Source organism: Manis javanica, chromosome 15 (genome assembly GCF_040802235.1).
Source record: "Manis javanica isolate MJ-LG chromosome 15, MJ_LKY, whole genome shotgun sequence".
Classification (NCBI taxonomy): domain Eukaryota; kingdom Metazoa; phylum Chordata; class Mammalia; order Pholidota; family Manidae; genus Manis; species Manis javanica.
The window spans coordinates 30,588,754-30,601,932 of NC_133170.1; the positions used below are offsets into that span (position 1 = coordinate 30,588,754).

The following is a 13,179-nucleotide window of genomic DNA, read 5'->3' on the forward strand; positions in this document are numbered from 1 at the left end:
GTAAGGAAAAGTTTTACTTCTTTGAAAGGATAGTTAAATGTCACACATCTGAAATTAAAGCTTTTAAAAAGCAAGTGCTGACAGTTTTTAAGAGCTAGAGGAATGAGCCAGAAAATACTATATTATGACTCACCTATTTTTCTGGCAGATTAGTTGGCAAGCCATAACTATACAGCATTCAGAGAAAAACTCAGAGCCTATAAAGTACGTGTATGTGTTTGTGGTTTTTCATAGTTCAAACAAAGCAACATATTTTATAAACAGTTTTCTTAAATCAATTTTTGACATGTCTTTGGGGAGTCTTTTTTTTTTTTTTTACTGCGTTCAAGATTGCACAAAACTGGCCTTTGTATATTTGTTTAAGAATACATAATTTTATAGAGTCGTGAAAGTATCTTAAATGTATGATTGAATGTTCAAGAAGTACTTTTGTTTAATGCAGTAAAACATGCTACTGTCCCATGTAAAAAAAACATGGCACTACTGCCTGAAGAGACACCCTATAATTTACAAAAGTAAGCAAAAGTATTTCTAGAGCCAGACAATTGATAGCTCTGCTGAATGAGCAAGAGGGTGTGTGTCTTTAACTTCGTTTTTCTTATGTGTAAAGCGTTAACAGTTTATCTATCTTAATATTCTTTTCTGTTTTGTGTTTTTGAACCTCATTCAGAAGAAGTAACAAAACAGCTTTTCCTGGTCAAAACATGACTAAATAGAATAGGACTGCATGGGGTAAACAAAAGGGGTGATACTTGGAGGATTTTTTAAGCTGTAAGTTTATCATCTTTGCTGAAGTATGTAAGCTAAAAAAAAGATGAAATCTTTTATCATTAAAACATCTTCTCATCATTACTTTGTTCTGTCTTGTGTTTGAAATCATGTTTTAGAATGTAGAACAACTTTTTTTTTATTAAAAAATTACCAGTTATAAAAAATACATTGAGTTCTCTCATCTCTTAAGAACAGGAAGCCTATGAATATAATGAGTATATCAAAAGCTGTGCTTGTTTATTTTAAGCAGCTCTCTATTATATGTCCTATATGGCTTTTCTTTTGGTCACTTTCTGGGTCAGTGAGTTTTCATACTCATTTTTACATTTTGAGGAGGTCATTTTTAATATATAGTTCCTCTGTGTTCTTGATTATTCTCAAATGAATCAGAATACCTATTATAGATATTGAATAATCCTGGCTTCCTGATGGTAAGCCAACTGTAAAATTTCTTCTTACCTTTTTCATTGTCTAAGTGGGTAACTGTAAGCAGCCTAAATCTTTTATTTAATATCAGCTGCTGAACTGGTAAGGTGTCTCCCAGTTTTATTGGCTACCTTGTTACCTGCAACACATTTTTAAAGCCAGAGTGGTGTCTGAAGATGTTGTATGGCATTGGTATGGAGTTTTCTATACCAATCTTGACTGTAGATTCAGAACGTAGCTTAACCTAGTGGGTTCAAGGTGTTACATGATGCACAGCTGATAGTTCTGGTATAATGACCTTGTATTTCATTTGTTTAACTGGTATTTCTGTTTATAAATAGGAAACCCTGTCTGTAAAGTCATGAATATATATATATGTATATGTTTGTATGGGTAGTACTAACAGGAAGATTAATTGTAAGGATAACCAAGGGTGAAAATAGGTTCTCTTTGTATCTTGTTTCTCAAGAGAATTCTTCACTTTCTTTTAACCCTAACTAAGCTTTATTATCTTTGGTGATTTCCTTTGAACTCAAAGGTGGCTTTAGGTCAACAAACTTAATAATTCAAAGAGTTTCACCCTAGTATCACTTTTGATTGTAGCTGCCATAAATATAGGTAAGTTGCCCAGGTTGTATCCCCATTTACTGGACAGGAACCTGAAGCTCAGAACTGCTTCTACAACTTGTCTAATTCACACTGAATTCAATCCTTTCTTTCTTCCAATAGGCCTTTGCTAAATTGAAACAGATGAGTCTTTTAATACAATCATATATGTGTGCTTTATTAAGTTAATATGTAGAGTTTTACTGCCAAATTTAAGGCCAAATTACATTCCCCTAAAATGTGTCTATGGAAGAAGGAACAGTTTTCTTAAGAGCAGCTGTATTCTCTTGCCACATTCCTTAACATTTGGAATGTCTTTTACATGCAAAGGCCAACTATATATTAATGTTCAGTTTTACCAAAGAACAGTCTTTCAGATAATATTCTGCCAATAATAAATGTTCTACAAACTTAATACACAGTATTTTAGGTTGTTCTTCCCATTATTTTTATAAGAAACATTGTAAAAGTTTGCTTTTATACAGTTTTGTGTGTTTATTTTAGAAAATTAAAAACAAATATAAAAACATATCTCCAGTGTTTCTACCAGAAAACTTTTAGTACATCTTTTTCTCTCTATTAAAATAGTTCCTATTTTCTTAAATATTTGTTTGAAATACCATATCAACTTGCTCAATTATATCAGCCTTTTGCTTCAGCAGCAGCATTTTCTTATTTTCCTTAGAATTATGTGAAGACAAAGATAAGTTGGGAAAACAGCTGGATTTGCAATAAAAGAAGACTGAGTAATACAAATAGTGATCTTTGTAGTCATTACTCAGAAATAAACCTTTTAAATATATTGATTAAATTTAGGGCCAGCCCTATCAAACAGTTCCTTGCTGGGGAAAGTTAGCCCTAGGGGTAGAATCCTCCAAATCAGGACTTTTGAATAATTCAGTGAGAAAGTTGATGAGAATAGTCCCACCCCAACTCTAGTGTTGAAAGACTATATGAGCGTACACACGTCAGAATTCATCAAGCTGTACACTAAGGTTTGTGCATTGCACTATATGTACCTTAATATAAAAAATAAAGGCAAAGCTATATAAAATAATTTTTAGAGCTAACCATCTGATATATTTTTCAACCTGTGAGAGGTTATATGCATTTCTATGATATATTCAATTATCACTAATTGTTTTAATATATCTTGTCACTGAGACTATAGGTGATTAGAATTTTTATAAATTCTAACTTTCCTAGTCCCTTTCCCTGAATTTCTATTCCCTGTGTTTTATGTATTCATAGACTCACAGCGCCACTTGGACAATATAATATATCAGTGTAGCTACTCCAACTCAATCCATGTGTTTACTTAAATGAGGTGGGAATAAATAATGAGGTGTGTTTTTCCACACCACCTCTCAGGGATATTTTGTTACTCTCATATCTTATGTATATTTTCTACACAATGCTGAAATTTTTATTTGCAAAGAATTTACACTTCATGAAGGTTCCAAATCACCGTGATACTGTTTAGTATTACATGTAAATCTGGTTTTGAGTTTTCTTATGAAATTAATTGGAAAGCTTATCTTTCATATGAATCTAGTGTATCACTTTTCATTTTATATTTCAAATGAACAAGAGTTTGCTCTTCAGTTACCATGCCAAACCAATCCATATCCTTAACTCCTGTATTTGTTGAGTTTGTTAAAGAATAGTATAATAAGAGAGTACCTGCCCGACAGAGCTTGTGAATTCATGCCCATACATGGATTCACTGTTCAAATTAGTTAAATGCTGTGTTGATTGATGTGTTAGGGAACAAGGCTGAACAACAGATCTTCTAACCAATTATAATATTTGGCCTTCTTTTTAGTCTTTAACTTCCTTTACCTTAAACACAGAGGATTATGTTGACAACAGCCTAAAATTTTTCCTAACCACCTACAGAGGCCATGGAGGTAAGTGGCCACAGTATCTAACTGTTCCTTGTTGTTTTCTTGTGAGAGCTAAATTGCTACTACCCAACTCTGGTCCTGCAATGGACCAGCTCCTGCAGGCACATCAGGAAAAAGCCAGGATAGTAAGAAGGCTATCTAATAGAACCTTAAGAGGTAATTAAAAATCAAAGTTCAAAGGCCCTGCCTTCATTAATATGTTTCTATTGCTATTTTTCTGGTTTTCAGGGGGTGAAACCAGCCAGTTTTGACAAAGTAGCAATTCCTGAAGTAAAGGAAATTATTGAAGGATGCATACGGCAAAACAAGGATGAAAGGTATGTTGCCCCTTAGGTATTGCTTAAACAAAAACCTGAACCGTAATACGCTCTCAGTAGAACACTCAAGCTAAAATGTATTTAATACTTTACTTATAATTAGTCTCTCCATTTATGTCATGTAATATTTTTAAAGATAGAGTTCTGCCCATTGAAGGTAGTATTCAGATTTTGTATACTAGAATGTTGTGAAAAATGTGGTTGGTAGAGTTTAAGAAAACCAGAACCCCCTTCTGTTCTGTTGCTACTGTATTCAATGAGAACTACTTACTTACAGCATCAGCATGATTTATAAAACCCAGTAGGGTTTAATCTCTGTCCAAGTACCAATCTGTTCCTTAGTTCTTTATCTGTTGAATTCTAAAAGGTGAAATAAAATATTGGCTCTTTAAAATCAACTGAACTATACAGATCTTGATTTGCTGTCATTATGCCAGAATAGAAGAAGAGAAAAACACCAAAATTCCTTTGAGTAAAAAGGTACGACTTTGCCCAAAGCTTAGGAGGAGGTCCAGTTTAGTCATTTGTACCAACAGAAGACTTTTCTCAGAGGAGTGGCAAGTGTCTGATCTGCCATATAGCTGATTCATCACCCGTTAGGCATGGCAGAGGTCCAATGTCTGTTTTTGAAATATAATCTACCTTCACGGTCCTCCCTCCCCCTCCAAAAAAGAAAAAGTAGACCAACCAGTACAAATATAAGTTGTAAATTGAGCATAATCAATCTGAAGAATGTGAGTGATCAGGTATATCAACCAAGTTAAAGAATTCCATATTGTCACTTCTCTAGTCTCATACTCTTTTCATAACTGTTATTTGGAGGAACTTAACATCATGATCTTTAAGGTTTTTTAGTAGAAATTTAGTTTGAGTTTCTATTTTTATATACTGTAGAAGAAGAGTCCTTAATCTGGCTGAGACTTTTTTACTATAAACAAAGGAATGTTTGTTTCCAGTCTTAGAACAAATTACTCTCTCTCTTTTTTGGATGGAACAGTTTACTAGGTTACTGGTATTTTGAGACCATTTATCTTAAGATTGTTCACAATTAAGTTTCTGCTTGCCTAGTACACAAACCGCTGAACAAGGAATTGAGAGAATTTTTGGAGGGTTACTTAAGTAAAGGTTGCTGTAGAAGAAGGTAATCAAAAGATATTTTCACATTTTGATTCCAACATTTACAACTTTTGTAACCATGAGCAAGATTTGCAACCTGTCTAAGCCTCCATTTCCTAGTAGGAAATGATACCTCATTGGATGTTGATCAAGAATCAGATGAGATAATACGTATAAGGAGTATTTTACTAACTATAAATGTTATGTAAATGATGATGTGGTCTTTTGAAGCTAGGATATCTATGTATTGTTTGCTATTATTAGTACACTATTAACTGAGATTAGACTTTTTAAAGTCACTTAGCTGTTATGAGATTGTTCTGATGTTCTATAACTTAAGAGTAAAACTCTGTAATCACTATGCAGATGGAGCAATGTAAAAATGGGTTATAAAATTTCCTGTCTTTCTTTTCATAGTCCTTTTTTCATTATTCCAAGCATAATAAAAATCAGCCACACTTGAGAGTTATGTTTTCAATCTGATGGTGTTTTGTCTTGTTTTTATTTCTTTTCCCTCTCTTCGGTCGGAAGATATTCTATCAAAGATCTTTTGAACCATGCCTTCTTCCAGGAGGAAACAGGGGTACGGGTAGAATTAGCAGAAGAAGATGATGGAGAAAAGATAGCCATTAAATTATGGCTGCGTATTGAGGATATTAAGAAATTAAAGGGAAAATACAAAGACAATGAAGCTATTGAGTTTTCCTTTGACTTGGAGAGAGATGTGCCAGAAGATGTTGCTCAAGAAATGGTAAATTAGTATACTAATAGCCATTTAAAAATTGATGTAAGGGGGATGACAGTGTAGCACAGAGAAGGCAAATAATGATTCTGTGGCATCTTACCACATTGATGGACAGTGACTGCAGTGGGGTAATGGGGGGGACATGATAACGGGTGAATGTAGTAATCACATTGTTTTTTCATGTGAAACCTTCATAATAGTGTAATATCAATAATACCTTAATAAAATAAATAAATAAATATATAAAAATAATAAAAATTGGTGTAGACTTATATACATTAATATTGTTGAACAAAAAAGCAATTTATGAAGCAGTATGTATGGCATATCCCACTGTTACTAAATTGCATTGATTAATGGCCCCCGAAGTTATTTTTATTTGAGGAAAGCATATACAGACATAGATAGGTACAGGGATGGATGGATGCATGGATGGATAGATTCGGGTGGATGGATAGATAGGTAAGTAAGTAGGTAGGTAGGTATGGATGGATGAATAGGTAAGTAAGATTAGGTTGGTAAGTAGGTAGGAAGGTAGATAGAGATCAATCTAGAATGCATTCTGAAGTAATTTTGAAAGTCTAAGGTTGAATGACTCCTAATATATATAAGCCTGTTTAGTTGGATAACAAGTTATGTTTTCTAAATATTGATAAATTAGCCTTTGATCAGTCATCTGGATAAGCCCTATAAATAGGTCACAAATTATTTTTACTTTTAAGGGAGTTTTCAAAATCAGTTACTAGTAGGCAGCCTTTGATGAATCATTTTTTTAAGTATATCTGAAAAGTCACTTTCAAAAAAGAAACACTTCAATTTTAGGCTTGCTGTAGTATCTAAAATAGCTTTTATTATGTGAAGATACTTATAGAATATCTGTACTAGAACTTGTAAGAATCACTCAATAGTAGTTGCCTCTCAGAAGGGTAAGGTATGAAAAAGATAATTATTTTTAATTGTTAGTTTTTATACTGTCTTTGAGTTTTGTTTTTTGTTTTTTTTTTAACCTTAATATATATTTACTACAGTAGTTTTCCCTGGAAAAAGAAGTAAAAGCAACACAGGTTAATATTAGTGTTACATCTGAGCAGGAAATAGAGTGTATAGAATGAGACTTACTTGGTTTAAAAAACTTTAGTTTTAGGTTCTCCACTGTTTTGTTGTATAGAGTGAAGGTACATCCGCCCTATGGGTTCCTACAGAAGTGATGGCATCCACCTTGTAATATATACAAAAGTGGTAGGGAGATACATAACTCAGACCAGTAATTTCACAGTTTGGTTATGACCAGTTCTTAAAAGAGTTCTTTCTTCCCCTTCCTCTCTTCCTTTTTCTCCTGAAAGTGCCTTTTTTTTTTTTTTTATATTTGGTTTGTTTTCTTTTGATACTCTACTGTTTCCTAACGCACCCTTTCATCCTGTAGGTAGAGTCTGGTTATGTCTGTGAAGGTGATCACAAGACCATGGCAAAAGCCATCAAAGACAGAGTGTCACTAATTAAGAGAAAACGAGAGCAGCGTCAGTTGGTGCGGGAAGAGCAAGAAAAAAGAAAGCAGGAAGAGAAGAGTCTCAAACAGCAGGTAGAACAACAATCAAGTGCTTCCCAGGCAGGAACCAAGCAGCTCCCTGCTGCTAGCACCGGCATGCCCACTGCCTCCACCACTTCAGCTTCAGTTTCTACACAAGTAGAACCTGAAGAACCAGAGGCAGATCAACATCAACAATTACAGTACCAGCAACCTAGTATGTCTGTATTATGTAAGTATTTTTGGACATGCACAGTGTGCTAAGGATACTCATAATTGGCTTTTTTCTTCTTGTTCACTATTGTGTACTGGCCTCTTGGTATTGGCCTTTTGGACTAACAGATTTGAAGTGGTTGCCATCTACCCTTACTTTCTATTCCTATGTCCATGGCTAATAAAATAAAAGGACAGGACAGTGAGGGAATGTGATTCAGATATAAAATAAGTTTACAGATTCTTATATCTTGGAAATTCTAATTTGTAGATTTCTATTTTCCACAGTTACTTAAAATATAATTAATGAAAAATGAATGTTTATCTTCACTACTTATAACTAAATCCATTAATCTCATTCAGCTCTTCTAACAAAGCTTCTTCACTACTTATAACTAAATCCATTAATCTCATTCAGCTCTTTTAACATAAAGACTAGAAACTAATGAGACTGCTAGTTAACTAATCGAACTACCTGCTTAATATAACCCACTGGTCTCCAAAAAGACTTTGGAAGCTGTGTCAAACCTAAGACTGATGAATATTTTCCCTTATTCTTCAAGTAATAAGGTTCTTTGATAGCCAGGAAATTTTTTTAAAAGACATGAAGACATATGGATCCTTCATTTAATATAGAAACCTACTTAGTAAAATAACTAGATTTCATTTTTTAAAAATTTATTTAGTTCAGGTCTATGTAAAGAAAAAACTGATTAACCCCAAAGTCATGAGTTTATGATGGGAAACTATAAAATTCCTTTTTGTGATTCATCTCTGTTGTTTGTGGGTTTTTTTTGCAATTCATTTCTCCTGCAGCTGACGGGACAGTTGACAGTGGTCAAGGATCTTCTGTCTTCACAGAATCTAGAGTGAGCAGCCAACAGACAGTTTCATATGGTTCCCAACATGAACAGGCACATTCTACTGGCACACTCTCAGGGCAAGCACAATCTCAGCCCCATGGGGCATATCCACCCTCAAGTATGGTAAGTAACTGCATAAGGGAGTGGAAGTCTGTGAGAGCCAATAGATAATGCATTCAATTCAAATTCTTTATACTACCCAAGTAACAACAGAAGGCTGAAGTAGGAAATCTAAATGGTGTATTTCTAAAGGAAATAGGTCTATTACAGAGATTGGAGTAGTTCAGGCAAGGTGGGATGTACACATTAATATGTGGAAATTATCTGTATTTCCTATGTGAAAAGACTATACAATCCTTAGACTAACCTGCATTGATTAAAGATAATGCTCTCTTTAGCACTTTAGAGTTGAAACTGTTAAAAACAGCGTAAGTTGGACATAGAAATGGCTTGGGGGTGGGGCATGGAGAGTTTTTTCAAAAACGTACTTATTAAAAGAATTACCAAGTATTTTCTGTAAGATTTCTTATTGTATAAAACACAGGTAAGACCTTCAAACCATTATAGAATGCTGCATGTGAGTACTCTAGAGTGAAGGAATCTTTTATTTGTATGACCATTTGATTTAGCGCTTGTGTTTATTAGTTAATCATCAGTTGCTATGTGTGTTCCTGCCTTAAAGTCTATGTTGGACACAAGTTCCTTCCCCAGTATATGTTCATTTGCTTTTTCCCTTTATTTGGTATTTGTTTTATTACTGATTTATTTTCAGAATCAATTTGTGGAGATTATTTCTTGAAATATCTTATGTGTTTATGTATATATATGTAAAATACACTTATGTACACATTATACCTGTGTTTTACATTAGCCACTCTTGCTTCTCGTGTAGAGACTGTAAGGTAGATCATGAGATAATACCCCTTTTCTCTTGTTCATCCTCCATAAAGTCTTCAGAGGTAAAAAAAATACATCATGTGCCTCAGGAGAGAATTGGAGAGTCATTGGTCACTGTATAGCAGTTGTAGTGAGATCTTTTGGCAGATAGACTTTCTCTCTTTCAGAGAAAGCTTTTAATTTGGATTTTGTGAAACTCTTGCTCTGTATTAAATGAAAATCTCTTGCTGTTAAGAAAACACTTCTGCTTGCCCTGGCCTTTTATCCTATGGCTTGGAATAAAAGACATTTGTTTATTTCAGAGTCTATTCATCAGTCTGGCTTTAGCTAGGTCTCACAGTGAATGGCCACAGAAACACAAAACTACTAATGTACTATTTTAACAGTCTGCTTTTCTGACCTTTAAAATAATAGGTAGGGAAAAAGAACTTTATAAAGACATGAGGACATATTTTTGTGTTCTGACAAATATTTGTCATCATTTCTTGTCAGTTTCTACTCTTGTTCTAAGTGATTTTTTTTTCTGGGTCATCATAACTAGATTTTTTTTTAAACTATTTTTAAACTCTTGGCTTCCCTCATCACAAGGTTATACACATTGGGTCTCTATTTTAGAAAAGGAAATGGAATGATCACTTATGATAATTTTAAATATTTGAGCCACAAACATAGCTATATATTGATGGCCTAACAGCAGGCTGTTAATGACAGTCTTGCTTTTTAATGACAATACTCAGTGGAAGTATCATGAACTTATTAAATGTTGAGGGCTTTTTAAATTATTTTATGATTCTGTTCCTTTCTTATTCCAAAAATAATTTATTGTGGCTTATATAAATATATCGATTATAAGTGGAATAAAAAAATTAGAATAAAGGATAAATAGGGTAGAGAAAAATAGAACCAAGAATGAAACTTAAGTAATCATATGATGATACTTACATACTTGCTCTTTGTGGGCCACAAATTTTGGCCAGAGTATTCTAAGCAGCCAGTTTTGGAAAATAAAACAATTCACAATCTCTAAAAGGAAATAACAGACTTTCTCAGAACAGCCTTACAGTATTAGACGTACAGCTTTGTAGCCATATTTGTTAAGGAGCTTCAATTTTGTAAACCCAAGTTGAATCTCCAATATGCCTGGAAAATTTTTGAAGTTATTTTTTAGATATTCACAATTAGGATATTTTTCTGTTAGCTATTTTAGTAAAAATACAGGATGTTTCCTAGTGAATTACATCTAGAAAGTTAATGCTTTTCATAGTAGAAAATGACTTTTTACCTTTACAAAGACAGACAAGTGTAATAAAACACTGTGAGCCAAAAAGCTTTTTATCTGGTGCCTTCTAAAACAGAATAGAGAAGCCTTTTCTGAGGTTTCCAAAGCTCCTGCAAAGTCATCTAGTCTTAAAATATTCTGCATCTTAAAATGTACACTAACAGAATCCATTCTTATTTAGTCTTCATAAGTTTGTAGAAACTGCAAGTCAATATTCATTGTCTTCCCTGTCCTGCTTTTTCAGTCAGTCATATTCACTCTTGTTCATTGACTCGTAACGATTAATGTTTTTGCAGAATATTTAGGAAGATATTGATCATTATCTTGTGATTATTCATAAAAGAAACAAACCTGTACTTGACCAACAAAGTAGAGAGGATAGTTGTTATCCGCCAGGTGTGCTGTGTGGAATTAATCTCTCCTCAAAAAAATTGGCTTTGTGGAATTGGGGGAGGATGGAACATTTCTTTATGTCTACTATGCCCTGTTACCACTGTACATTTCGTTATTTTGTTTTCAAAGTACTGTGTTTTTCATGTGTGTGTTTGTTTTCTGTTTAGCTTCGTCGTGGCCGTAGCATGTCGGTTTGTGTTCCCCATCTTTCTGCTGTTCCCTATCTGTCCCGCATCTCTCCCAGTGCTCCTTCCACCCCACCACCAGTGCTGTCTGCACCTCTTTCTCCTTCCCTCCTTCGGACTGCCCCTGAGGAAACTTTTGCCGAAAAGCTTTCTAAAGCATTGGAGAGTGTCCTGCCTATGCACTCTGCCTCTCAGCGCAAGCGCCGACGCTCCAGCCTGCCTTCCCTCTTTGTCAGTACTGTATGTAACCATAAACTTCCTGACAAATGAAAATTTATTACCAGTGAATACATCCAGGCATCAACAATTTTAATAAACATGAAAAAATAGGACCCAACTTAGTGATATGTTATTCTTTTAGGATACCAGTTCTTCTGGAGGAAATTTTTTTGTTAGAAGTCTCTAAGGGGGAGAAAAAAGCAAGGAGGTAATGAGAGGGAATGCTTATAAATACCTTTGGCACATGCCAGTGTGTGTGCAGTAAAATGTAGCTTTTATATTCTCCTATTCCCCACTGACATACAAAACCCTTGCATTTTCATATCGTAGTAAAGAATCTGTGTAGTATTTCATTTTAAATTCATTCTTGACTTAATCAAAAGCAAATTTCCTATCAAACATAATCAACACGTTTTCTCCTCACGTTGTTCTAAAGAGACACTAATGAAGCTGGGTGAGTCCATTTTTCCCCCACAGTCCGTGAAGAGTTATTAAAGAGTCAAAGTTGGTTATATTAACTGTTTAAAACAATGTGTCAGCAACCTAAAAAGCCACATAATGTTTCCTCATGGAGGCTTTTTTGTTAGATTAAATAAAGTGGAACCTTGACTCTAATAATACATTAGGTACACATATAGTACCTGTGATTTTCTGTGACCCCTTGTGTTAATAAAAGATCTTTTAAAGTTTGTTTTAAATACTGTGGGACCTTGCTGCTGCTTTTCCAGACAGTAAATATAGTTAATATATTCATTAACTATATTGGCAACCCCAAATTCTTACAATGTTCACCTAGGAGAATGGTTAACTGTATAGTGTTTTATGGCTTGGGATACTTTGTGAATAAACAACAGTAAAATGGATCATTCTCATTTGAAATAGAAGCCCTCTTTTGGCTATTGTGTACAAATAACAGTTGAGCCATTTTGCTAACTTGATAGGGGTCTTCCCTATTGAAAGAATGAAACTGATCTACTTTTCCAAGACAAGAAACCATGAAAATGAACTATTACAGTGTGCAGTGTTTGCACTTGACAACATAGAACTCTCGATTTTAGTCTTAAATCTAGAGCTGCTTCTGTGAACAAAAAATGCTCTTAAATCAAGTTCACTGTTATTTATATTATCCTTTTCACTTAATTCAAACACCAAATTATTCAACTCTTAACTAGGATCAGAAAAGTGGACATTCAGTGATTTAGCATCTGTAACATGCTTCATATAGTAAAATTAATTGCATCTAGTTTGGGATAGATGGGGAAGACATTGCTATCACTAGTCAAATTGCATATATTTTATTGTTCACCAAAAACCTTATCTGATTTCTAGTTAGAAGACATACTAATATTAGTTGTAAGATAATAACACTGAAGCCTCTAACACAGCACAGGATAATAAGAGTATAGGAAGACTTTATTTAGTAGCTTAAATTGAAGTACATTTCTTGTATCATAAAAATCACTAGGCTTATTGTCTTCCCTTAATCTTATTCTTCCTTTATTTTTCTACTAATATAATTTACAAAAAGTCTTAAGAGTAAGCATGATAATTGTGAGTAAAAACAGAATAATCACTTAAAAGCTAAATACTTCCATTTCCTTTGAGAGAGCAAAGTTGTGGAAAAGCAGCTATTACCTAATGCAAAGAGTCCCACAGAGTAATTTTATTGACCCTGGATGTATTTAATGGATTTTTACAATGCACATGATTTTCAAAA

The 13,179-nt window shown here is 33.9% G+C and overlaps 1 protein-coding gene across 18 annotated transcripts in view; it reads left to right on the forward strand.

The window, feature by feature from the left end:
* The window catches only part of WNK1 (WNK lysine deficient protein kinase 1), a 179,231-nt gene that overhangs the window by 130,700 nt on the left and 35,352 nt on the right, over positions 1 to 13,179 (forward strand). For 17 of the 18 annotated variants that reach the window (XM_073223926.1, XM_073223917.1, XM_073223918.1 and 14 more), the window contains 4 exons: positions 3,939 to 4,027; positions 5,675 to 5,894; positions 7,312 to 7,645; positions 8,443 to 8,612. In XM_073223926.1, coding sequence (XP_073080027.1) covers positions 3,939 to 4,027; positions 5,675 to 5,894; positions 7,312 to 7,645; positions 8,443 to 8,612 — 813 coding nt within the window. Of the gene's footprint in view, positions 1 to 2,472; positions 3,714 to 3,938; positions 4,028 to 5,674; positions 5,895 to 7,311; positions 7,646 to 8,442; positions 8,613 to 13,179 lie in introns of those variants that run through there. The other variant, XM_073223924.1, reaches the window with a different exon arrangement.